Source organism: Dipodomys spectabilis, unplaced genomic scaffold, assembly GCF_019054845.1.
Source record: "Dipodomys spectabilis isolate Male_0828 unplaced genomic scaffold, ASM1905484v1 ptg000017l, whole genome shotgun sequence".
NCBI lineage: Eukaryota > Metazoa > Chordata > Mammalia > Rodentia > Heteromyidae > Dipodomys > Dipodomys spectabilis.
In genome coordinates, this window is record NW_024870694.1 from 16,777,372 (window position 1) to 16,801,477 (window position 24,106).

A 24,106-nucleotide genomic window follows, 5' to 3' on the forward strand; every position below is an offset into this window, starting at 1 on the left:
ATATGAAAAATTCTCTCATGGAAATGTCCTAAGTCTTTTTTAGATAGCTGCTTTGACTTCCTATCCATGTTTCTGAGGTTTTCAGAAGTCTCTCCTTGTATATTTTACATTTGCAGAGGAAATACCCTTTTTTCTAAAATGTTTTCTATACCTATACTAAGAGCTTTCTCACTTGCAATTTTCAATAATTTTGTCTCTCTCCCTAATGCTTGATTTATCTTTATCATTTATTTATTTGTTTGTTATTCAAAAAGCCATTTCCTGGACTGGCCATTTTAAATAATGGATTCTTTATCCTGTAATCTGCTTTTAACAAATTTTTCAAGTTAATTTGTTAATGCTCTTTCTTGATGAAATGAATGATACTAGCATTTCTAGAAATTTAACTTTTCTTCTCATTCCTTTGTGCAGGCAAAGTTATCTTCATCACCAACAGTTCTTCAACATGTATTTGTCTATCTTTTTATATACTTCTTGATTTTCTGCACTTTTATCTTTCACTCTGTTAGAAGGAGGAACTATCTATAATTGTCTTTCAGATTTTCATATGGTATTTTTCTAAATCTTCCAATGGATTGTAAAGAAGATATAGTTTCTTTGTTGTGTAGATCAATGCAAATTGATTAGATCAATTTTTAAAATTATATCATCCAACTCAAATAATTGATTTGTCAAAGATCAAAAGAAATGTGCTAAAGTTTTACAAATAGATTTATCACTTTCACCTCATCTCATCAATATTTTATGTTACATTTTTCATCATAAAGATATTTAACATGAAAGGTCCAAAGCTCCTCCTCATTGAGGAATTAAAACATTGCCAATAAAATAATGTGGTTATATTTTTGTTGTTGATTTGATAGTTCTGATCGTCTTCTTTTGAATTATATAATTTTTTTGGCCATATTATAGGTAATTAATATTTTCCTTTAAAAAGTGTTCTTCTGAAAACTATATTAAAGTATTAAATTACAAATATAACTACTTTTGATTTTTAACTAGTAGTTTGAGTGGTTCAATGTCACTCATTTTATCTTGAACTCTTGTACTGTATATCTTGATTAATTTATTCATCAAGTAGAATACTTTACTTTTTAGAAAGTGTATTTAGGTGGTATATGTTCTTTTTAAATGTCCACAGATAGGCTGGGCAGCAGTGGTTCATACCTATAATTCTAGCTATTCAGGAGGCAGAGATCTAAAAATTGTGGTTTGAAGCCAGTCAGAGTAGGAAAGTCCATGAAACTCTGATCTCCAATTAATGTCCAAAAAGCTGAAAGTAGAGCTGTGACCCAAAGAGTAGCCTTGTGCAAAACAGCTCAGGAATATAACCTAGTTCCTAAGTTCAAGCCCTAGAAAACACACACACACACACACACACACACACACACACACACACACACACACACAATGTCTATTGATATTTAAGAGACTGTAAGGCATAATTATATATTGTTATGCAGCATACACTATGTGTATGTGTAACCACATTACTCACAAGCTCCTATATGTACACATATATGTGCAAAGTTTTATATACCAGGATATAAAAGGAATGTGTAGGAAAATGTAAACTGTCATATTTAGATGAAAGAATTACATGCTTTTATTCTTCTAGTCAATTTTTTTCTCAAATGAACATGTAATACTAAGTACATTTAAACAAACTAATATAGTAAGAATGATTATTCTTATGTCAGTATACTTTCAAGTGTCTAAAAATATTGTGAAGGACAGAAGTCTAAAATTCAGTTCAGATTTAATTTTTTATTTTCAAATTTTGAAGACAACAGGAAAAAAATACCTGTGAAAAAGGAAACAGCAACAGCAAAGGAGATTGCCATTCATTTCACTGGTGGATTTGAGAATCCAAGGTTCTGGTCAAATTGCAGTTCTGATATTCATTGTCTATGAAACTAGGCAAGCTGACATGTTCTGGGACTTTATTGCTTGTTACGAAAAAGGAAAAAAACAACAAATATGTTACCTATTTGCTAGGTTCATCTGAAAATAACATGCCATAAATGAAAAGTGCTTTGTAAAAGTTAAAGCACTAACCCAATTCTTAGTGGCTCTGATTATTTTCAATTTGAAACAAAAGAGTTTTTTGCATAATGACTGCAGATAATTCAGGGAGAATATGGTTTTTCATGGGTAGCTCTGTAACATTGCAAGACATGATTTGTATATATAGTTATCAATTAAAATCTTGGAAATGGAAGGTTCTAATTATGTCTGGCTTTGCTTTAAATATGAATAATGATTTGCACACACTATCTCTGTGTCTTTGGGAAGTAGATCATTTGTTGTAGGGTGGCATCATATACCCAGGAATGAAGAGCAAGTTATAAGCACTGACCTTAAGTCTTCATTTTCGTGTTTTGCTATGAAAATATCAAAGCTGCATTTATCAAATGGGACTAATAATGTCCCCTTTGTCTACCACCAGGTTCTAATAGGGGTGCTATTACAATAACAGATGGCGCAGGAGCAGTATAAAATGTAAAGTTGAATGAATGGAAAAGATAACTTCCTAGAAGTTCAAGTGGTTAAACAGTAGAGTTTAAAAAAATCTTTATCTTTCTTGGGAGAGCGTTAATGAGGTCTCTTCTTGTGCCAGTACCAAGCTGTTTTAATTACTACGGCTTTGTAGTAGAGTTTGAAATTTGGTATTGATATTCCTCCAGCACTGCTCTTTCTGTTAAGGATCGTTTTTGCTATTCGGAGTCTTTTATTGTTCCATATGAATTTTTGGATAGCCTCTTCTATTTCCTTGAAGAATGAGGTTGGGATATTGATAGGAATCACATTGAATTTGTAGATAACCTTGGGAAGTATTACCATTTTCACAATGGCAATCCAGGAGCATGGGCGGTTTTTCCACTTTCAAAGTTCTGTTTTGATTTCCTTTTTTAGGTTTTTAAAGTGTTCATCATAGAGGTCCTTCACTTCTTTGGTTAAGTTAATTCCTAGGTATTTTATTTTTTGTGAGGCTATTATGAATGGAGTTGCTTTCCTGATTTCAGCCACACTCTTCTCATTGTTGGCATACAGAAAAGCCATTGATTTTTGAGGGTTAATTTTATACCCTGCTACTTTGCCAAAGTTTTGAATCAGTTCGAGAGTTAATGAGCTGAGGACAAAATATCAAGAAGAAATTGTGTGTGTGTGTGTGTGTGTGTGTGTGTGTGTGTGCACATGTGTGCATGTAGCTAGACAGAGGGAGGACAAGAGGGAAATACATCTTGGACATTAGAGAACAGAGGTGGACAACTAAGAGATGGAATAAAATTGAGAACTGGTGGCCTGAGCTTCTAATCCTAGCTTCTCAAGAGGTTGAGATCTGAAGATCCTGGTTTGAAGTTAGCCCAGTCCATGCAGAAAAGTTTATGAGACTCTTATCACCAATTAACCACCAAAAAAGCCAAAAGTGGGGCTGTGGTTCAAGTGGCACCAACCTTGGGCAGAAAAGCTAAGGGATATTGCCCAGGCCCTGAGTTCAAGCCTAAGGACTGGGCACAGACCCCACTCCACCCCCCAAAAAATCACAGAAAAAAAACTCACAGAAAATATAATTAAACACACAAAAAGAGAGAGAGAGAGAGAGAGAGACAGGCAGACAGACAGAGACAGAGACAGAGACAGAGACAGACAGATGAACAGAGAGAGAAAGAGAGAAGTTCATAGGAGATTTTACAGATTTACTCAAAACTCTTGGTTCCTTTTCCAATACCCACATAAGGCTCTGACTATAACTGCTTTAAAAATATTTTATTAGGAGAACTTGAGTATATAAAAGGACAAATTTCCTGCAGAGGTACAAAAGCCTAGCTCTTAATGGAGGTTGAAGAGTTAGACTGTTTTAACTGTAGCCATTTAGTGCCGTTAGGGAGCAAAGGCTGCTAGTGCGTCAGTCATTAATGTGCCAAGTTCAGGTACCTTAAAATGTTTAGTCTCCTGTGGAGTTGGCTCTCTATTTCCAGAGGTCTTTTAGTTCCTGGGATTTCAACTTGAAGAAAAATGTCTGTACTAGCTTCCACTATTATTGAGTTAGGACTTGGATTCTATCCACTCTGCATAAGAGCCTTGGTTTAGTGGAGGATCCTTGGCTACTGTTTCCTAAACAGACTTGTGCTGAGAATTTCTGATGTGCTGTGTCCCTAGGTCCAGGCTCCTTGGCAACAGTAAGAAGAAAACAGCAATTTCTTTTGTTAAATCTGCTCTAGGAGAGAGCTTGTCTCATTAGGAGCAGAGGGATACACAGGCAGAAGGCATGCTGTTGCTTTCATATGCAGAATCACAAAAAATCAAGGACCTCTTCTCATATCTGTCTTCATATTGCTGCCATGAAGTCTATTCATTTCCATATTTTTAATTTTTTTATTTCTATATTTTTATAGCGGCTACAGGCAGGACATTGCTCTAAACTTAAAATGCCTTTTATATTGTACTGCATACAATACTAGAGAAAGCAATGACAGTAATGATAGTAAATCACATTAAGCCTTTACATGAGTAAACGTTTGCATGCTATACAGAATATCACACTTGTCTCTTTAGTCTTTCTTATTGAAGGTATGAAAGAAATTATTATCTTGCTTTAATAAATGATAGCATTGAGTACTCACAAGTTAAATGACTTGCAAGCATATGTTCTCATTCTAACCCTGTGTTAACCTTTTCATTATTGGTGTAATTATCAGTTGAATATAAAAAAATGCAAGATTTACCCAAGAGCATACTGAGTTAGAAGTAAGATAAATACATTCAATTTATATTAATTTATTACTCAAGGAAGTTTCGTGCTCTTAATTTTTAATTTGTTCATTTAATCAAAGCTGTAAGAACACTGAAAACTAAGTCTTTAATATATTATTTCTACCAAAATAGAAAAATACCTTAATTGGCATTGCCAAAAACTATGTAATTAAATAATAACTATGACTAGTGTACTTATTAAATTAGTTCAAAATAATATAAAAACCTCTTTAATTAGGGTGATTATACAGTTTAATATATGAGATATACAATTTAGTATAACTCATTATTGATAATGGTTCTGTAGACTGGGGAAATCTTTCAAGTAAAATGTAGCAAGATGCCAGATATGGGGGTACACACCTGGAATCAAAACAATTGGGAAGATGAGTCAGGAGGATCATGAATTTGAAGTCAGTCAGGGTAAACAGCAAGACCCTATCCCTCCTCCCAAATTAAAAACCACAAACCTCAAACAACAGCAAAATAAATGTAACAAAGTAAAGCAAACATCCTCCAAATTATGTTATACTTGACTTGATAATGTAAGTTTTAAAAATATTTTTTAAAAAGCAATTCCAAAACTAAAAATGTAAATTCAATTTTCCATAAGAATATTACTTATAATGCTAAAAGACTATACTATACCTAATACCTTCTGATTGACAAATGGTTTTAAAATGTACTAAGTAAACATAATATAAATCTAATAGATAAAAAGTTAAAAGTCAGGGATTATTAAAAATAAAAAACTATAGGCATATTCATATTAGTTTAGCAGATGCAGAACAGAAAATATATATGTAAGGAGAATTAAAATGCCATATTGAATTAATTAGGCTAACTACCATCACTTATTCACAAAGATTAAGAATTTAAAAAATGTGTTAATAACTAGGAATTTATTAATCATGAAAAGGAATCTGTGTTCAACTCTGCATTTTATCTAAAAAGCATGTAAATACTTAATTTAAATATGATCTTAAATTTGTCAGTAGCCAATTTAGGAAGAAACAAATTTAATTTTACTAGCCTGGCTGATTCTGTGATGGAGAATATCGAATATAGCTGATCCTTATACAAAACCAAGTAAACCACTATGCTTATTCTACCGATGAGATAAAAAGAAGAGAATAAAAAATAAGGGTATATCAGTTATTGCTAAGAGACTAAGGTTTCTTTGCTTTGCATAGGACATCTTTTAGACATTGCTCTTCAAGTAATAATTATCTTAGTAAGAGTAGTTGAGTGAATCATCGAGGCAATGGTTCTTGTTCTGGGGCCTTTGGTTCTGAGAAAGACATATATAGTTCTGTGGTTGTCCCTAACACAAAGCCTTGTTTTCTTTTATTCTCCTTGTTTCCCCATCTTTTTACACAGCACTTGTGTTGTGCAACTTACTGGATTAGGAAATTTTAGAAGAAACCGGAGTGCTAACACCATCTGAAACCATGTGTTGAACTCTAGAACTGAGATTGAGCAAGGGTCTTTGAGCAAGCATAATTTAGTTCTGATAAAAATTAAATGACATTTTAGAGTTGTCATGGATAGATCTCATGAAAGAAAAAAATCTCGATTAAATGCTCTTAGGAAGATAAGTAAAAAAAAAAAATGGTTAAGAACTTCTGTCATTGAATTTAACAAGTGACTACATAGTTAACAGATAGTTTCCCAGGCTACAAGCATACAGGCACACATGACCAAGGCAAAGGGGTTGGCATGCTGAAAGAATCAGAGGTTCATGCTTGCAATGGAGAGTGAGATCTAAGCTGACACACTGTACAAATCCATGTCTAGGGTCATATTTTCCTAGGTTTATTACACATCAGGAAGATAAGCAAAGCATTAAATATGGCAGAGGGGAGTAACTGAGAGATGAAACAACTGCCTGAAAGCCCAGCAAACCTCATTATAGATACAATGCTCAGAATAGTATATAACTGCACACATCTATTAAAATGAATCTCAGGTTAACACTCATTTCATTGCTTCATCTTGAGGAATCTTTGGGGAAAATGCTACAGTCTCCCTCACTATATAGCTGGGGAAATAGCTTGCAATTTCCCAAAGAAACAAAAGCATTAAGTGATGGAACCCAATGCAAATCCATGTTCTCAGTGTACTATTACATTGTTTCTGATCAGTGTCTTCAAGATTTCTGGTTCACAAGGGATAAAAAGAAGAGCTGAAGAAAGCTGTGAGCAGAGTACCATTAAAGTAGCTATTGAAAAAATCGTCATCATGTAGTGTCACTGTGGACTCTGCTAATGTCACTGTTAGAACTCAGGACAGGAAATAATTATAAAGACCATTCTACCCAAGTCACAGTGAATATGTACTCTATTTAAAGAGGAGGAAGGTACTATAGAACACATTTATTTTTCTTTTCAAGGATATTTTCAAAAGATTGTTTTTGAAACATTTTATGACTTAAGAGTGGCAAGCTTTTGCTTACTAGACTTTTTCTCCTTCTAGATCAACTAGACATTATTGCATTAATCTTTTTTATTTTAAACAAACTAAAACATGCAGAAATTGTACAAGGTAAAGGATCCAAAGTGTGAAAAGGTGAATAAAGCCCTGGCTATGATACTTAGGACAGAGCATAAGAAGATGATTTTCTCAATACTCCTGTATTCTCACTTCTAAAGATAAAAGCTGTGCAAATCTTAAGATTTTTTAATCTTAAGAATTCTTTTCCAGCTCTAGTAGTTATGCATTACATGTGTCCCAGTTGCCTTTGGGAGGGAAGTAAAATAAAATTGAACTGAAGAACTGCAAGCAATACTGCATCCTTAATTGCATCTTAATCTTGAAGAAATTATTTTGTGTATGTGAGTGTGTGCATGTATATGCATGCCAGCCCAGGGGTTTGAATTCAGAGCCCAAGCACTATCCCTGTGCTTTTGTACTCAAGGCTAGCACTCTATAACTGAGTCACAGCTCCACTTCCAGTTTTTCTGGTGGTTAGTTGGAGACAAAAGTCTCAAGACTTTCCTGCCTGGGCTACCTTTGAAATGGGATACTCAATCTCAGCCTCTTAAGTGGCTGGGATTATAGGTGTGAGCCACTGGGGCCTGGCTAACTTTGAATAACTTTTATGTTGGCATCCTTCGGCATGGTAGTCAAAGTATGATTGTTTTGTGGATCTGAAAAAAAAGAAGTATTATTTTTCCTGCAAATATATGTCAAATGGATCATGCAGATAGAAAGCAAATGTACCTTATTAGATTCTTTAAAAAGTTTGTTTATTCATTAAACCACTCTAGCAGAAGATATTATAGTGGATTAAGTAGCTCTACAAAAAAGTGAAGATGGAGATGGCTCAGTGGTAGAGAGCTTGCCTTGCATGCCTGAGGCCCTGGGTTCGATTCCTCAGCACCACATAAGCAAAATGAAAAAAAATTCCGGAAGTGACGCTGTGGCTCAAGTGGTAGAGCGCTAGCCTTGAGCTGAAGAGCTGAGGGACAGCGCCCAGGCCCAGAGTTCAGGCCCCATGACTAGACCCAAAAAAAAAAAAAAAAAAAGTGAAGATGATGTGACTGAGTATATTTAGTTATACTCCTGTTTTACTTAAATATAGTTTCTTTCTAAAAAAAGAAAATAATTCTTAGCTCAGTCAGCAGTGCTACTCATTCAGCTTAAGGTGCTCTATAAAGAGTTTCTCTGCAACACTGAAAGCCTGCTGAATACAGTGGTGGTTAAGAATCTTTTTGACTAGATAAGAAGTCCAGAAGTGTGGAATGCCTATAATCCTAACTACTCCTTAGCTGAGGATCTGAGGATCTGAGGATCTCGGTTGGAAGTCAACCTGAGCAGGAAAGTCCTTGCTACTCTTATCTCCAATAAACTACTCAGAAAAAACTGTAAGCAGTACTGTGGTTCAAGTGGTAGAGCACTAGACTTGAACACAAAGAAACTCAGAGACAGCATTCAAGCCCATAGGTCAATCCCCAGGACTGGCAAAAAAAAAAAAAAAAAAAGAATCTAGAAGTTTGGAAGAGCACTGACAATTCCAGAAATCTGTGAAGTTGCTCCTAAGATGACTGGAATTTCAAGTTCAGGGGGAGATTTAATAATAAGATGTGTGACTTTGGAACTTGGGAAGGCTCCTGAGATTCCAGGAGAAATATGCTAGTTTGTACATGTAAGCTTGAGAACCACAGGCTCTTGAGCCTACCAGCAGACCACTAATTGAATGGCAGCCCCATCCCAATGCACTCTTTTGACCACATATAAATGGAGTATATAGGGGAAGAACAAATGGTATGTCAATTTACACATGTGCACATATTTTAAACTCTAGTGAGGAATTAGAACATGATGGCTGCATTCTATCAGTAGTGCTTAGCATTTGGCCATGGAAGACAAAGCAGGTAAGGACCAAAAGTGGAAGAACTTACAATGTAGCAGGGCTCGCAGTAGGCTTTCTTCTCCACCGCATAGAAGGGCTGCCCTCGGAGCTTGTTGCTGCAGATGATGCAAGTGAAACAGTCCACATGGAAGACCTGATCCATGGCAGTGCATCCTGTACCTTCCCCAACCACATTTTCCCCACAGCGAGCACAACGGCCTGCAAGAAAAAGAAGTTTGCTACAAACAATGCACTTCTTGGATCGTTTTCTTTTCCTTTCCTTTCCTTCTTTTCTTTCCCTTTCTCTTTTCCTTTTCCCTTCCCTTCCCTTCCCTTCTCTTCTCCCCTTCCCTTCTTTCCCTTCCCTTCCCTTCCCTTCCCTTCCCTTCCCTTCCCTTCCCTTCTCTCCTCTCCCTTCCCTTCCCCTCCCTTCCCTTCCTTTCTTTGTTTTGTTCTTCCTTTCCTTTCTCTATCACCAGCACTGGGTCCTAAACTCAGTGCCCTTAACCTTTTTGTCCAAGGCTGGTGCTCTACCACTTGAGCCACCCATCCAATTTTGACTCTTTTCTGGTCAATTGTAGATATGAGTCTCAGATTTTCTCTCCCAGGCTAGCTTCAAACCATGATTTTCATATTTCAGCCTCCTGAGTAGCTAGGATTACAGGTATAAGCCATCAGTATCTGGTTTACTCTTGGATCTTTCTAAAGAAGCCAATGTCAGGAAATTAGTGTTGGGGCTGGGAAGGTAGCTCAGTGGTAGAGTGCTTGCCTTGCATGCATGAGGCCCTGGGTTTGATTCCTCAGCACCACATAAGCAGAAAAAGCTGGAAGTGGTGCTGTGGCTCAAGTGGTAGAGCGCTTGCCTTGAGCTGAAGAGCTGAGGGACAGCACCCAGGCCCCACAACCACCACCACCACCAACAAAAAGTAGTGTTATGCTTCTATATTACAAGTTTAAGAGGAATACAATTCAAAATGCTGGCAATGAAAGTCACAATCTACAGAATAATCCAAGAAAGTCTTTCTCTGTGGAGAGTCTAGGCCTCCAGTAAGAATGTGAAGTATGTGGGTATGAACTCAAACTCCAATTCTTCTCACAAAAGCTTTGGTTGTCAAACCTCTGCAGTCAGCCCTGTGACCGGGAGATCACACAGTAGTCAGTCTCTTATTTTCAGAGAACTCTGACTGCTGAAAAATAATCTCTCCCATGAGACCCAGGATATACCATCTTTACTCTAATAGCTACCTATTACTTACAGTTCTGTCTTCTAGGGCTCATGAAAAAATTCTCTTATTTTGGACTTGATGCCTTCTAGTATACTAATAATTCAGTTAGTGCTGCTTCTCATTCTGTTCTTTAGTTCGAGTATCCTTAGATCTTGCAATGGTTTCTCAAACTGTGATGCTAATAGCACTCCTGACCTGACCCTGGTTGTCACTATCTACCTAGTATTCTGCAAAACTAGAGCATTCTTAAATCTACCAATGGGGAATCTGATGTGGATATGGACATCAAATTAGGCAAAATAAATAAACATGTTAAGTTTTAAATACTAATAGTAAAGTATAACTTAAGACACATTTAGGATTGTATGGTAGCTCAGTGATACAGTACTTGCCAGCATACCCAAGAAGCTATAATTCCCAGCACCACCACCACCAACAACAACAACAAAAAGAAAAACACAAACAAAAAACAAAGGAGAAAATCAAAACCACAAAACCATATTAAGACACAATATCAGTGAGAGTCACTATACTACCTGTGATCTGTATCTTTATCTGGTTTTTCTTTCTTTCTTTCTTTTCTCTCTCTCTCTTTCTTTCTTTGTCTTCCTTCCTTCCTTCCTTCCTTCCTTCCTTCCTTCCTTCCTCTCTCTCTCTCTCTCTTTCTTTCCTTCCTTCCTTCCTTCTCTTTCTTTCTTTTTGTTTGTTTGCTTGGGCACTCTACCTAAGCTCTTGTGCTCAAAACTAGCACTCTATCACTTTGAGCCACAGCCCCACTTCTGGTTTTCTGGTGGTTAATTGGAGATAAGAGTCTCAAAACCTTTCTTGCCTGGGCTGGCTTTGAACAGCAATCCTCAGATTTCAGTCTCACCAGTAGCTAGGATTATAGGTGTGAGCCACTGGCATCTGGCTTTATCATGGAATTCTTGAGCTAGCAGCAAGGTTATGTCTGATTTCCTCTTTATTATTTGTTTTGACTAACTAAAAGAAATAATAGGTAAATAGAGACCATTGAATATATCAGGAAGTAATTGCAAACTTTTGCATATAAATTATAGCAAACCTAGTGCTTCATAGATGTCAGACATTTTTTTAAACCTGGATTTCTCTAATTTCAAATATACCACAATTTATAGTTAGATAGGAAACTGAGTCACAAAAATGGTTAACCTTAAGCCCAAGCAGTCTAGCTTTAGTGTCTGTATTCCTAACCATTCTGCACAGTTGCCTTTTCTGGTGTGGGTACATCAAGATCTGCTATTCTGGAGCACTGTGGACTGACTTTTCACAGGGGGTCCTTTCAGCACCCCATCACACTGGATTGACAACCACTTCACACACAGAACTGGGAGGACTAAATATTTCAACTTAGGAGAAAAGAGTGAATATATTTCTAATTCTCTCTGGGCTGCACTTTTCTGTGGGAAGTATTCCTTTATATTCTGTTGCAGGATTAGAAAATGTGTCTTTTAAATAAGACTCAAATTATCCAATCATTTAATATGTATGTGTGCGTGTGTGTGTGTGTTGTTGTTGTTTGCTGCTGCTGATGTTGTTGTTACTGGGGCTTGAACTTAGGTCCTTGGCTATCTTACTTATTTTTTGTTTGCTCAAGACTAGGGGACTCTCTTTCTTGAGCTATAACTCTACTTCTGGCTTTTTGATGGTTAATTAGATAGGGACTTTTGAATTTGTCAGCCCAGGCTGGCCCTGAACTTTGAGCCTCAAGTCTTAGCCTCTTGAATAGTTAGGGTTAGAGGTGTGACCCACCAGTACCCCCCTCAACAGTTAATATTAAATATCATATTCTTGACACTTGATCTTTTTGTATAGAATTTGCAAAAGACTTGGTAGCTGGTTTTTAAAAGTTCTAACCTAAAGATATTATACCTATTTTTATTATTAGACATATAATTGAGAAGACTTTAAAATTCTTCTACTTTTTTTGGGGGGGGGTCTGGTCATGGGGCCTGAACTCTGGGACTGGGCGCTGTCCCTCAGCTCTTCAGCTCAAGGCTAGCGCTCAACCACTTGAGCCACAGCGTCACTTCCGGCTTTTTTTCCTTTTGCTTATGTGGTACTGAGGAATCGAACCCAGGGCTTCATGCATGCAAGGCAAGTGCTCTACCACTGAGCCACCTTCCCAGCCTCTACTTTTGTTTCTTATTACATATGTTATTGTGATTATTATAAAAACAAAACTCAAAATCCTTATTGCTTTACAAGAAAGTTAGCTATGCTATGCTTACAAATAACGCTAAAATTCTGAGCATTTCATGTCATCAGTGAACAACATCTCATTAGGAAAACATAGGACATTAACATAAAGGTGCCCTTAATCTATGTGAATGCTAATAAGAACATATTAGTTTCTTTTTGAAATGGTAACTTTAAAAATAGTATAGCTGTTAAATCAAAGTCAATGAAATTATTTTTCTCTATTACTCTTTTCCTTTTCCTAAAAGGCAAAAAGGATCACTTGACAAAACATCAGACCCTTACCAGGAATCTGTGGATCACACATTGAAAACAAATAATTCTGGATGAGTAGAGAATAGACTATTGATCATAGTGGTATCTTCGGTAGCTATAGGTGGCATTTTAAAAAATCTAGATCACAAATGCTCAAAGTAAAATATGTAGTGTCCAAGAGCTGGAGCGTATTTGGTTTATGAATAGTTAGATACCTATGTATGTGCATCTACGAGGAAACTTTTATCAGTGATGTAAGGGTAAAGATCATGTTGGAGAGATAATCTTTGAATTTTCAGTGTACTCAACACAGCCCAGCATCTACTCTGAGCATTGCTACAGTTTGCTCCTGGGTAACATTACAAATGGATTAAGCATCATGGGCACCTTTTATAACTCTGAGACTACATACCTCCAACAATCACATGAAGAAATGTATGGCACAACACAGTTATGGAAATATGCAAGGAAAATCACCTCTGAGAGGGTTGGGTAAAGGTTTTATGGAGAAATAAACATTCGATTTTGACATTTTTTTAATGGGATTAGACAGGTGGGGATGGAAGAGAGAGAAAAACAACAAGAAAAAAAAAACCTCTAGGTTTTCCAAAGAAGGAATGAGTGTTTCTGGTTTGCCAGATTCAAAAATACTGCGGTACCTGGGGATGAGACAATTGAGTTTTGTCTTCTCAGTTTATGAAAGCAGATGGACTGTATTCGTAAAAACAACTTTCTTCTTAATGCTTGAAGAATATTCTCTCAGAGTGGGTCAGGCTCAAGTGTTGAACCCAAACGTGACCAGCTCTGCCTTCTGTACTTTTCCTATTCTTGAGATAAATTGGGGACACTGGCCTCAAGGGCAGTCAGTCTGGCACCTTAAAAATTCACAAGCTTAGAAAAAAAGAGCGAAGAACCGAAATTAAAAATAGCTCTACCCATCAGCAACACAAAAAGGTGCCCAAATGTTCCCTTTTCACATTAACAAAAATATACAAACTAAGCCTTTTAGAGAAGCATTTGAACTGCAAAGAAAGCTTTTCAAGCACACAGAGAATCCCTGCCTCTAGAGGGACTTGCACTACACTTTATTAAAAGCACACTACAAACTTAATGCCCATCTCTTAGACAAGTGTCTCGGCAGTTTAAACAAGAAAAGCCAGAGGAATGGTGCCAAGCGTCAAGGCATCAGAGCATGAAGGAAACACAGATGATCTGAGGGCAGTTAGAAGCCAGAGCTCTGTTGCAGGGCTGGTGTGAAGAATGCCTTCGTGGTGCTCAGCACAACAAATTTAAAGAACCAAGAACAGTGGCCCAGAGAGCCTGCCAATTTTGTCTGTGAATGAAGTTTCATAAAACATCCACATCTAAATCTTGCTTATCCATTATTACATGTTTTTATACAGCTTTACATTGTCTGTGGTGCCACCTGTGGATTCTTCCCACCCTTCTTCTGTTTCCTACCTTCAGTAATCTTGCCAGTATTTCTGAAGCACTGGCTTTCTATCATCATGCTTAGCAGTAAATCAGGTTTCTCTATTCCTGGGCCTTTGTAATAGCTTCCTCATTGCTCACATAGCTCTGGTTTGCCCATTCTTTGGACAAAAGGGTTTAGGGAAGTTTTAAGAACTGAGCTGAATTTGCAAGGCTGGGAGAAAACTTCACATTGTTTTAGGTCAGAGTCACCCTAGCAAAATCAACAGATTAAACTAAGGTGGTAAAGTAGTAGAATATGGGTTTATTAATTAATTAATTTATTTTTGCTGGTCCTAGGGCTTGACCTAAGGGCCTGGCCAACTGTCCCTGAGTATATTTTTGCTCAAGGCTAGCACTCTACTCTAGAGCCACAGCTCCACTTCTGTCCCTTTTTTGGTCATTAATTGGAGATAAGACACTTATGAACTTTGTTGCCCAGGCTAGCTTAGAACCATGATCCTCAGATATCAGTCTCCTAAGTAGCTAGGATTATAGATGGAGCTTGGAATATGAGTTTTGATATTTATTTTTCAAGGGTAGTTTGAATTTACTTTTGTTATAATGTACAAATAATAACTTTAATTCAAAAAGGTATTAAGCTAAATTAAAACACACACACACACACACACACACACACACACACACACACACACACACACATACTCTCCCAATGTTGTCAGGGAAAGAAGTTTAGAATTGGGTGACAAAATCTTGGGTGACAATGTAGAAGAGATGAAATGAAAGCTGAGCCACCTAATGATAAAGAGATATTATGAATTTTGACTTACATATAATTCATTCATATCTGTGTAATGTTTAGCTAAGATCTTCAAGTGAAGAGATAAATTGAAAGGGCAGTCCCAAATTGCAAAACAACCCTGATTAAATATATGCATAGTGATAGAGTGTAACAACAACAAATCATCCTGTGTTTTTTTCTGGTCTAAGCACTACCCTAAGTAAACATGATTTTGCTTAACCCTACTAACCCTTATTCATTATTCTTATCCCAAGATGAACTTATCAAAAGAAGAACACAATGGAGCTGAGATTGGGGAAAGATTTGACTTCAAAGGCTCATTTTCTTTATCAGTGCATGATTTTCTATTATTAACCATTTTATTATTTAATCATGATTCTGATGTTCTTAGCATTGTTCAAGAACAGGACCACTACTACTCCCAAAGAAGAATCAGCATAGCTACACTTCTGTAAGCCCTTAAGTCAGGCATCTTAGAAGAAATGCAAAATGGTTGAGCTACTATTGCAACAGATCTTGTGTTGCTTCCTAACAGGAAAGATCACATGTTGTCTCCCAACCCCCACCTCTATAATTGATATCTTTAGTATGGGTGGAAACTAGGAAATAATGATTTTTGGAGGTCATCTAGGTCATTTTCATGCAGTAGGTATAAGAATCACTTCTGTAATAGGTATTTTGTGTATGTATGTATATATATGTAGATATATATACATAGATCCATATCTATAGCTACATGAATATATAGATATAGATTTGCATATATTTACAAGCCGTATTTTGTCCTGGAGTATTGGAAGTAGTTCAAAGATTCAAAAGAACAGCATCCTAGGAAAATTAATATTGAGCTGCTAAATGCAGTGATTTGGATACTATCATCCTTAGTTCTGACCTTTATTAACTTGCTAATATACACACAAGTAGTCATAGCAACAACTTTTTGACAACTTCCTTTCTCAGAAAAACCACCAGTTAAAACACACACACACACACACACACACACACACACACACACACACACACTCACATACCACAGCTACCTCTAACAAACAAAACTGATGTATTGCCATTTTAGTCTTAAATTTTTTTTTTTTTTTGGTCCGTCGTGGGGCTTGAACTCTGGGCCTGGGTGTTGTCCCTCAGCTCTTCAGCTCAAGGCTAGCACTCTACCACTTGAGGCCACAGAGTAATTTCTGATTTTTTGAATGGTTTATTGGAGATAAAAGTCTTATGGGCTTTCGTGCCTGGGCTGGCTTTGAACTGTGATCCTCAGATCTCAGTCTACTGAGTAGCTAGGATTACAGGTGTGAACCACTGGTGCCTGGCTATTTTTAACTTTTAAAACAACTTCACATATACTACTTTTATATATTATTGTTTATTTTATATATACACACAAAATACATATGTATAGATCACTGAATATATCATTCTATATGTGTGTTTGTATACATGCATGTGTACATATATATGTGCATATGCATGTTTACATGTATGTATGTATGTATGTACAACCTCTCATCATAGAGAGGTTGTAAGCTTTGTTCACAGCCTGAGATCCACATTGAAGCTGACCATTGAGACCTATGTAGAGTGGTTTTAGACTACACTCACTCAACCTCTTACTACCTTCAGAAATCCACAATGTTTAGGATTTATTTGCCTGGCATATAGCTTACATAAAAGCTTACAACATTCCTCAGAGGAACATAACTATCTCTTTTGGCCAAAGCAAGTATTATTCTTTCAAGTTAAATTTCCACACACAAATACTGTGGGATTCCGACTCTTAATGCTTAACCTATTCTATATTCAATATTCACTTCATGATTGATCTGTTCACAGAAAAATCAGCATTGATGAGTATGGTAATCACTATAGCGACATTAACTTTTGAGTCTGACTTGAATTTGTTCTGTAGCATCTGAAATGGGAATTTGTATTATTCTCAAATTGACTCAAATTTGCTCACTTGCTTTTAGCTTTTTTTGGTAGAAAAATCTCCAAATTTATTCTGGCTACTCAGAGCAAATGTAACATTGAGGTGACTCAAGAAACTGTTTCTGAATGTTTTCTCTCTGGGTGTCCAGCAACACTGTATATTTATGTAGTGCTTTACAAGTACTTTCTTATTCATCAATATGTCTGCTGCTTCAGGAATCCTGGGAAACAGAGGTAAGAGATACAAACACCTTCACTTAAAAATAAAAAATGCTTATAAAGCTTACAGAACTAGTCAAGAGTTCAAGGTGCGATGTAAGACTACTTAAAGTTATAACCAACAACGACTCAAGTAAAAGAGTGTCACATAGACACATACAAACACATAACATAACACGCATACACACACCTCTTTACACAAAGGAATAGGTATTTCATTTGTAGTTTCCAATGGTCATATTATCCTTCTCATTTAGAAAAGATGTATGCTGTGGACTGAATGTGCCTTCCTTAAAATTCAGGTGTGGCCAATGTGACAATATTACAAGGAGCATTTGGCTCTTGAAGATGTTAATTGAGCCACGAGAGTGTGTCTCATTACATGACTATGTAAGAAAGTTTCAGGCAGCATTCTGTTAGCTTGTCCTCTCAAACTGTTGCCATGCAAGGAGGCAGCTGCTGCAGAACCTCCCTGGTCTTTTGATATTGGAAATACTCATCTCTAGAACTGTTAAGGAAATAAATTCATGTTCTCCAAAATTTACATCATTTCTTGTATTCTGTCATAGCACTATAAAGCAGACTAAGACAATGTGTGGCTACTAAAAAAAGATTTGTAGCCTTATAGTATACGTGCATCCATGAGAGATACAAACTTAAGATACTAGACTCAAAGGAGGCAAACACAAGCTATGATAACATTATTCCTCTGGGTTTCTGACAAATGAAACTTGAAAATAGAGTTCACAAGGTTGTTTCATAATTTTCATAACTCAGTTGAATCGTACAATAAATGATAAATTATATAATCATCCTCTATTAGCAAATGAGTTAACACAGGAATAATTTTTGCATGAATTGAGATGTAGGTAGCAGAGCTGCAATTCAAGGCCAGTCTAGTGATCTTGGAGCCAAACCATCATATCTTCACACAAGGCACTGACACAGAGATAGTCTCAACTATTTCTTGGGAAGGCGATTAGACTTATTTGGACTTTTGTTTTTCAATTTAGTGCCCAAATGCTCAGGGCCACTATTATCAGGATTTATATACTCCTAGAATACATAGATAATTGAGAAAGTATCTAGAAGTATCTATTTATACACAGATGTAAAACCAAGGTTAAGAGAAGCAAGGACTTGATTAAGACCCCAAATGCAAGCTGACAGCGGAGAGAAGAACTGAATCCAGGCCTTCTGGTTTTCAGTGTGCTATTTTTTCAAGCTCCACAAAGCTGATGGGTATGTTACCTCAAATATTAATTTCTTTCCACTACTAACAGTAAATTATCATGGCGAGACACTGCAAAGTTGACAAGAATGGCTAATACATCTGGAACAAGGTAAATTCCTTTATCATTTCAACCCATAGGACCATTGCTCTCTAAGCTGTTATGTTCTGGATTTATATATTTATATATATATATTATAAAAAATGCAATGAGTGGTGGCAGAATTTGAGGTAATAGGTCAAGTAAAGGCAAGTCTGAGATAAAGAAGATAGGTCTTCGGCCCCTGTTCAACCATATCTGGTATAAACTGACTGCTAATGCACACTGGTATTATGTTTTATTTTCACTTGATGAATGTTTCCAGTTTTACTTCATTAGTTTTGTTTGATAAGGTAATTAGATGGAATAAATGTTAACTCATATATAGAACATGAGGATGGATCCTATCTGGGCCATTATGTAATCTGTAAACTTGGGTGACTCTTTCATATATTGAAGGCTTATATGCAACAGGAATAGATATCAGCCCTAGGTACCTCAAATTATTTCTTCAAATGCAAAGTATCTCTCTTTCCTTTGTCTCCTTCTTTCTTTCTCTTCCCCATCCCCCCTCTCTCCACACACATATATATTTATATATGTACACAGACATAAACATAAGCATGCATATATATCTATATATATATAACAAAATATAAGGAATTCCTCTAAGATATATTGTGGTAAAATAAAGCTTGGTGATAAATCTAGATATAAATCACATGCACAAAAGAATGGAATATACTACCATACCGGAGCTTCCACTCAGCAACCACAATCTAAGGAATTTAGATGAAAAATTCACAAGACAGAATGCAGAACTGATGGACATAGACAGAATTGGAGGAGCTAAGTGCCTTACTGACAATGTGATGCATCTTTGCAGTGGGGGTGGGTAGATGAACGTCACACATACTTGATATAGGCTGTAACATCATTACTCAAAGGAAGACCCATCGGCACTAAGTCTTAAGGACCTCAGGCCATTCCACTCTTGTGTTTCTATAAAATCCTCTTTCCTGAGCTGCCATCTGCATCTGATTCCCTCTCCAGCATTTGCATAGCAACACTGAGCTTTCTGAGTGCTGAAGTGACGTCTAGGGAACAGTTATTAATATACGTATGTATGCACACAGTATGTGAAAATATGCAAGATTGAAAGCGATTAGTGTATTACTTTGAGGTAATACTTTCCACGGGGACTGTGCTCCTGGAAAAATTCCTTTCTCTACAGAAGCTTTGCAGAGTCATCTGCTATCACTTACCAGAATGTTTGGGATGAGAATGGTGTCAATTTTAAGGAAACACACTTCTCAATTTTCTTTGTTAACATTTGAATAAAACATGAGAAGTTTTCTACTCCCCCCTTCCACTTTCATTCAGAGAATACTTTCCTTAACAATCTTGCTTTGTGTGACAGTAAAACTACTCGCCCTCTCTTGCCACCTTCAGATCTGCAAAATCACTAGATTCTCAAGTAGATAAGTTTCAATTCCATTCTAATAAATTCCACAAGCACTCATCATTTCTGAGTTGCAGACAAATGTTTTGCAATAAACACATACATACATATCATCTTAACTTCCAGTAAGAGCTCATGCACCTAAAAGATCATCAGAAACAATAGCAGAAGGCATGGACAGTTCTGTAGAAGGGATAAGTCTAGAACTGATGGAAGACTTCCTGGATGATAGGAGACACACGATGGAAAAATAGAACATTGTCTAAAGGAGTCCTGTATGTCAGCTGGCTACATCTACATTTGTATCTCTTTTTTTTTTGTAAGTTTTCCTAAGAACCATCCCAGATGCAGGGCTTCATTCTAAGATGAATATTATCAGACAAATACACAAGTTGAATTTAGATTACAATCAACTAAGGATATGGAGAATCTACTCACTAGTGATTTCTGGATAGTCTTTCAAGGCTCCCAACTTGTTGAAACACTATAAAAGTGCTAAAATATTATATTTATGTGATAAACATAATAACATTCAAAAAGTTAAAAAATAAAAGAAATGAAAAAAAGTCCTGAAGTAAGCATGATCTATTTACGTCAGTAGAGTATTTCTGGGCAACTCCTCTTGTGCTAAAGTGGCTTCCATATTTAGACAGTCATACTCAGTAAACACATTTAATTTTATAAGATGACTAATACCCAAGTGCCTAATAACTAACAAGATAAGTCAAAGGCTCTTCCTTAGTAAGGCTTATTGAGAGCTCTCAGCAAGCATGTAAACATATAGAAACTAGTAAACGGGTTCTTGTAACAGTTTCTGTTATGCTATTTTATTTAAAGTTTCTGTCTTGGGCAAGAGATATGAGACAAGGGGGGAGTGCAAAGTTTAAAGTCTTTAGCACAAATTTGGACTGTAAATACAGTCTGGCATTATCAGCATTCTGTTAAGTTCAAAGAAGAGATAGTTACAACAAATACAGCTTGCTTTATTTCTGAAACAAAACTGTGCACATATTTGTGGCCATACTACTAATTAACCTGTAGATTGTTCCTTTCATCTATTCAGTGTTTTTCTCTCTCTAGCTACAACATGTTGGGGTTACCTTCTTTTATGCCATCTGGAATATATTCAAACTGTTCTCTTATAGGCACTAGACAGAGGATGGTACAAATGATTAAGGATTGGAGCGGATGACTTGTACAGAAAGATTAAAAGAGCTATATACATACATAGAACGGTGCTGAAGGATGACTAAGGAGTGCCAGAATGATGGTCTATAAATATTTGAAAGGTGTAAACACTGACGAATAATTTAACATGGTGCAGGTGGTACAATTGGGAAGGATGGAACCTCTTAAAGGAAAGATTTTTATTAAAGAAAATTTTAAATTGCTTAAGATGCTCTACAAGAGATATGTGCATGGGTGATAGCAAAGTCCAAATAGGAATGACAGTTGCAAAAGTGATGGGGTAAGAAGGGGAAGACATGGGTTGGCTGAACCCATGTAGCTGTTTGTAAAGGCCATGTTGCCACCACTGGCCTCAGTTCCTTTTTCTATCAATTGAGGTGTGGACCAACGAAGATTTCTAGATCTCAACAGTGTGCTATACTGTTCTCTAAGGGTTTGGGGGATTCTGCCATACTGGGGAGAAATAGGGAGAGCAAGGAAGGACATGCCCTTCCTGACCATCAGCTTCCTCAGAACAATTTCTCAGGAACTTCGCCAACTCAAAAAAGTTTGTATAACACAATGCTTGATAAGAAGTGTACTCAGTGCCTTGCCCATGTAATTGTAACCCCTCTGTATGGTATTTTCACAATAAAAAATTAAAAAAAATCAGTTTGTATAAGAAATTTATGGATTTGAACTGATTGGCTTTACATCCATTCCTATTCAAGACTTTTGACAAGCAGAACTAGTCACAATATGGATACTTCCACAAAATATTCATAAGAGTACCAGCAGACATAGCAGTGAGCAGAAATGCTTGCTGTCTTTGTGGAAACCATGCTCCAAAGGCAACTTTTAACAATGATTTGTCCAAAACTCACAAAAGAAGGGGGAAGCAACTCATGCCCTTTCCCCACTGAGATCGAAAGTATCTCCATTTAACATTTATTGAATATTTAACTACCAATGTTGAAGACTCATAGGCAGGTAAATATTCAAACTTAAACATCAAGGGCTTCCTGGGAGTTAAGCTCCATAAGGAAGAGCAGGACCTGGCACCTAGCTTCTGTGAAACATATGGACATAATTAATTACAACATAATACTTGAGGCTGTTAGTAAGCAACATTAAAGAAATCATGAGAATCATATTAGAACAAATAGATTTCTCTAGAAACAGGTTCAGCTTGAGGAAGGGATGTTGATCAGATAAAGCTTTGGAAGGGAGATAATTGAATCAGGCTATGCCAACTATGTAGAAAAATTTATCTAAGTCAAGACGCAAGAAGGAGGAAAAGCATTCTAACAAAGAATGAGATGAGTGAAATTTTACTACATAGTCAGAAGCTCTGGATAGGTATGAAGGATGGCAATAAGACTGTCATGGCTTAAGGAAATGCTAAGTAAAAACTTTATTCCATAGATGAAAGGATATAGGCTCCAAGCCACAAAGATGGTATGACTATAAATATGTTTCAGGAAAATTTAGCCATTATGTGGAAGGAGACCTAAAGAGAAGAAAAGAGGCTGAAAAGCTATAGTATATGTCAATATTTCAGTCAAACAGTAAAATAATGTTTTCTTTTTTTCAGTTTTTTCTATGCCTACTGATCAGGTAAGCCTTATCTTTCTCATCCCATAGACTAAAACAAAGAGTCTAACACATTATGTGATGTAGAATACCAATGAATATAAGCAGAGACAACGTTTGTACTTTAGTTGCTTGTTTGCTAACAAAATACATGATCTCTTTTTCACCTAGAAGCAGCTGGCAGTGAGGTTCAAGGGAAGACACAATGATTCAGACACACAAAATATATAACAACAACAACAACTAATCCATAAGAAAATAAGCAAGTCAAGGGAAAAATCTGAATATGCAGAAACGAAAGTGATGGACAGCTTCTAAACTCCCATTATGGATAACCACAGATGTGAACAAAGTTAGGGGTGCTGGGAAATCACAACTATGCCTTCCTCTTGCACATAAGAATTTTGGATATATGATTTTGTATATATTTGAGAGAGTACAGTTGCATATGTTTCTCTGTGAGTTTCTGTGAGAGTGAGTGGGTGGTTTTGTGTGCATGGTCTTGAGGGCTTTGGCAGCTGCAAGTAAACTATTACAATTTGCCATGGAGAAAGGTGTTTGAGAGAGACAGGAAGAGGCAATATTATCAATGTTTATCAGTATATTAATGTTCTCTTACAACCTCAACAAAACAATAAGGAGAGAGAAGACAACAAATTGATGATTAACCAAGGAAGATTTCAACAAAAAAAACCTGAGCTTCCAAATGTCACCCAAAGGAGCGTAAATTATATTGCATAGAAAATTTGTCTCTGTGTGGCTTTCTTGTTATTCTCTCCTGTGAATAGCTTCCTCTTTACCACAGCTCAGGACTTTGAGTACTTGGAATTCAGCAGAATAGTGGAATGAACATCTCAGAGGAAGGAGAAGCGTGTTGCCTTTTTAAGGATTTTTTTTTTTTAATTGTAAAGGTGATGTACAGAGGGATTGTAGTTACATAAATCAGGTATTGAGTTCATTTCTTTTTAAACAGCGCCACCTCTTCCCTCATTTTCCTCACACTATTTTCCCTCCTAACTCCCTCCCCCACACAAGTTGCATAGTTCATTTTCAATATCGTATCTAGTGAATATCACTGCTGAATTAGTTCACCGTTTGTCCCACCATTTCTGTGCTCTCCTTTACCCTCCCTGAATCAGATAAACTTACAAGACAAAAGGTACAGAAGTCCAGTGTCTGGGTTAGTTTTTTTTGGGGGGGGGTGAGGATCCAGTCGTGGGGCCTGAACTCTGGGCCTGGGCGCTGTCCCTCAGCTCTTCAGCTCAAGGCTAGCGCTCTACCACTTGAGCCACAGCGCCACTTCCGGCTTTTTTCTTTTTGCTTATGTGGTGCTGAGGAATCGAACCCAGGGCCTCATGCATGCAAAGCAAGCGCTCTACCACTGAGCCAACTTCCTAGCCCTTGTCTGGG

General features: G+C 36.7%; 1 protein-coding gene across 4 annotated transcripts in view; it reads right to left on the reverse strand.

Annotated features, from left to right (window-relative positions):
• LOC122097571 (LIM domain containing preferred translocation partner in lipoma) overlaps positions 1–24,106 on the reverse strand; it is a 674,686-nt gene that overhangs the window by 101,612 nt on the left and 548,968 nt on the right. For all 4 annotated transcript variants that reach the window (XM_042668165.1, XM_042668157.1, XM_042668182.1 and 1 more), the window contains one exon: positions 9,162–9,331. In XM_042668165.1, the coding sequence (XP_042524099.1) occupies positions 9,162–9,331 (170 nt within the window). The remainder of the gene's footprint in view (positions 1–9,161; positions 9,332–24,106) is intronic.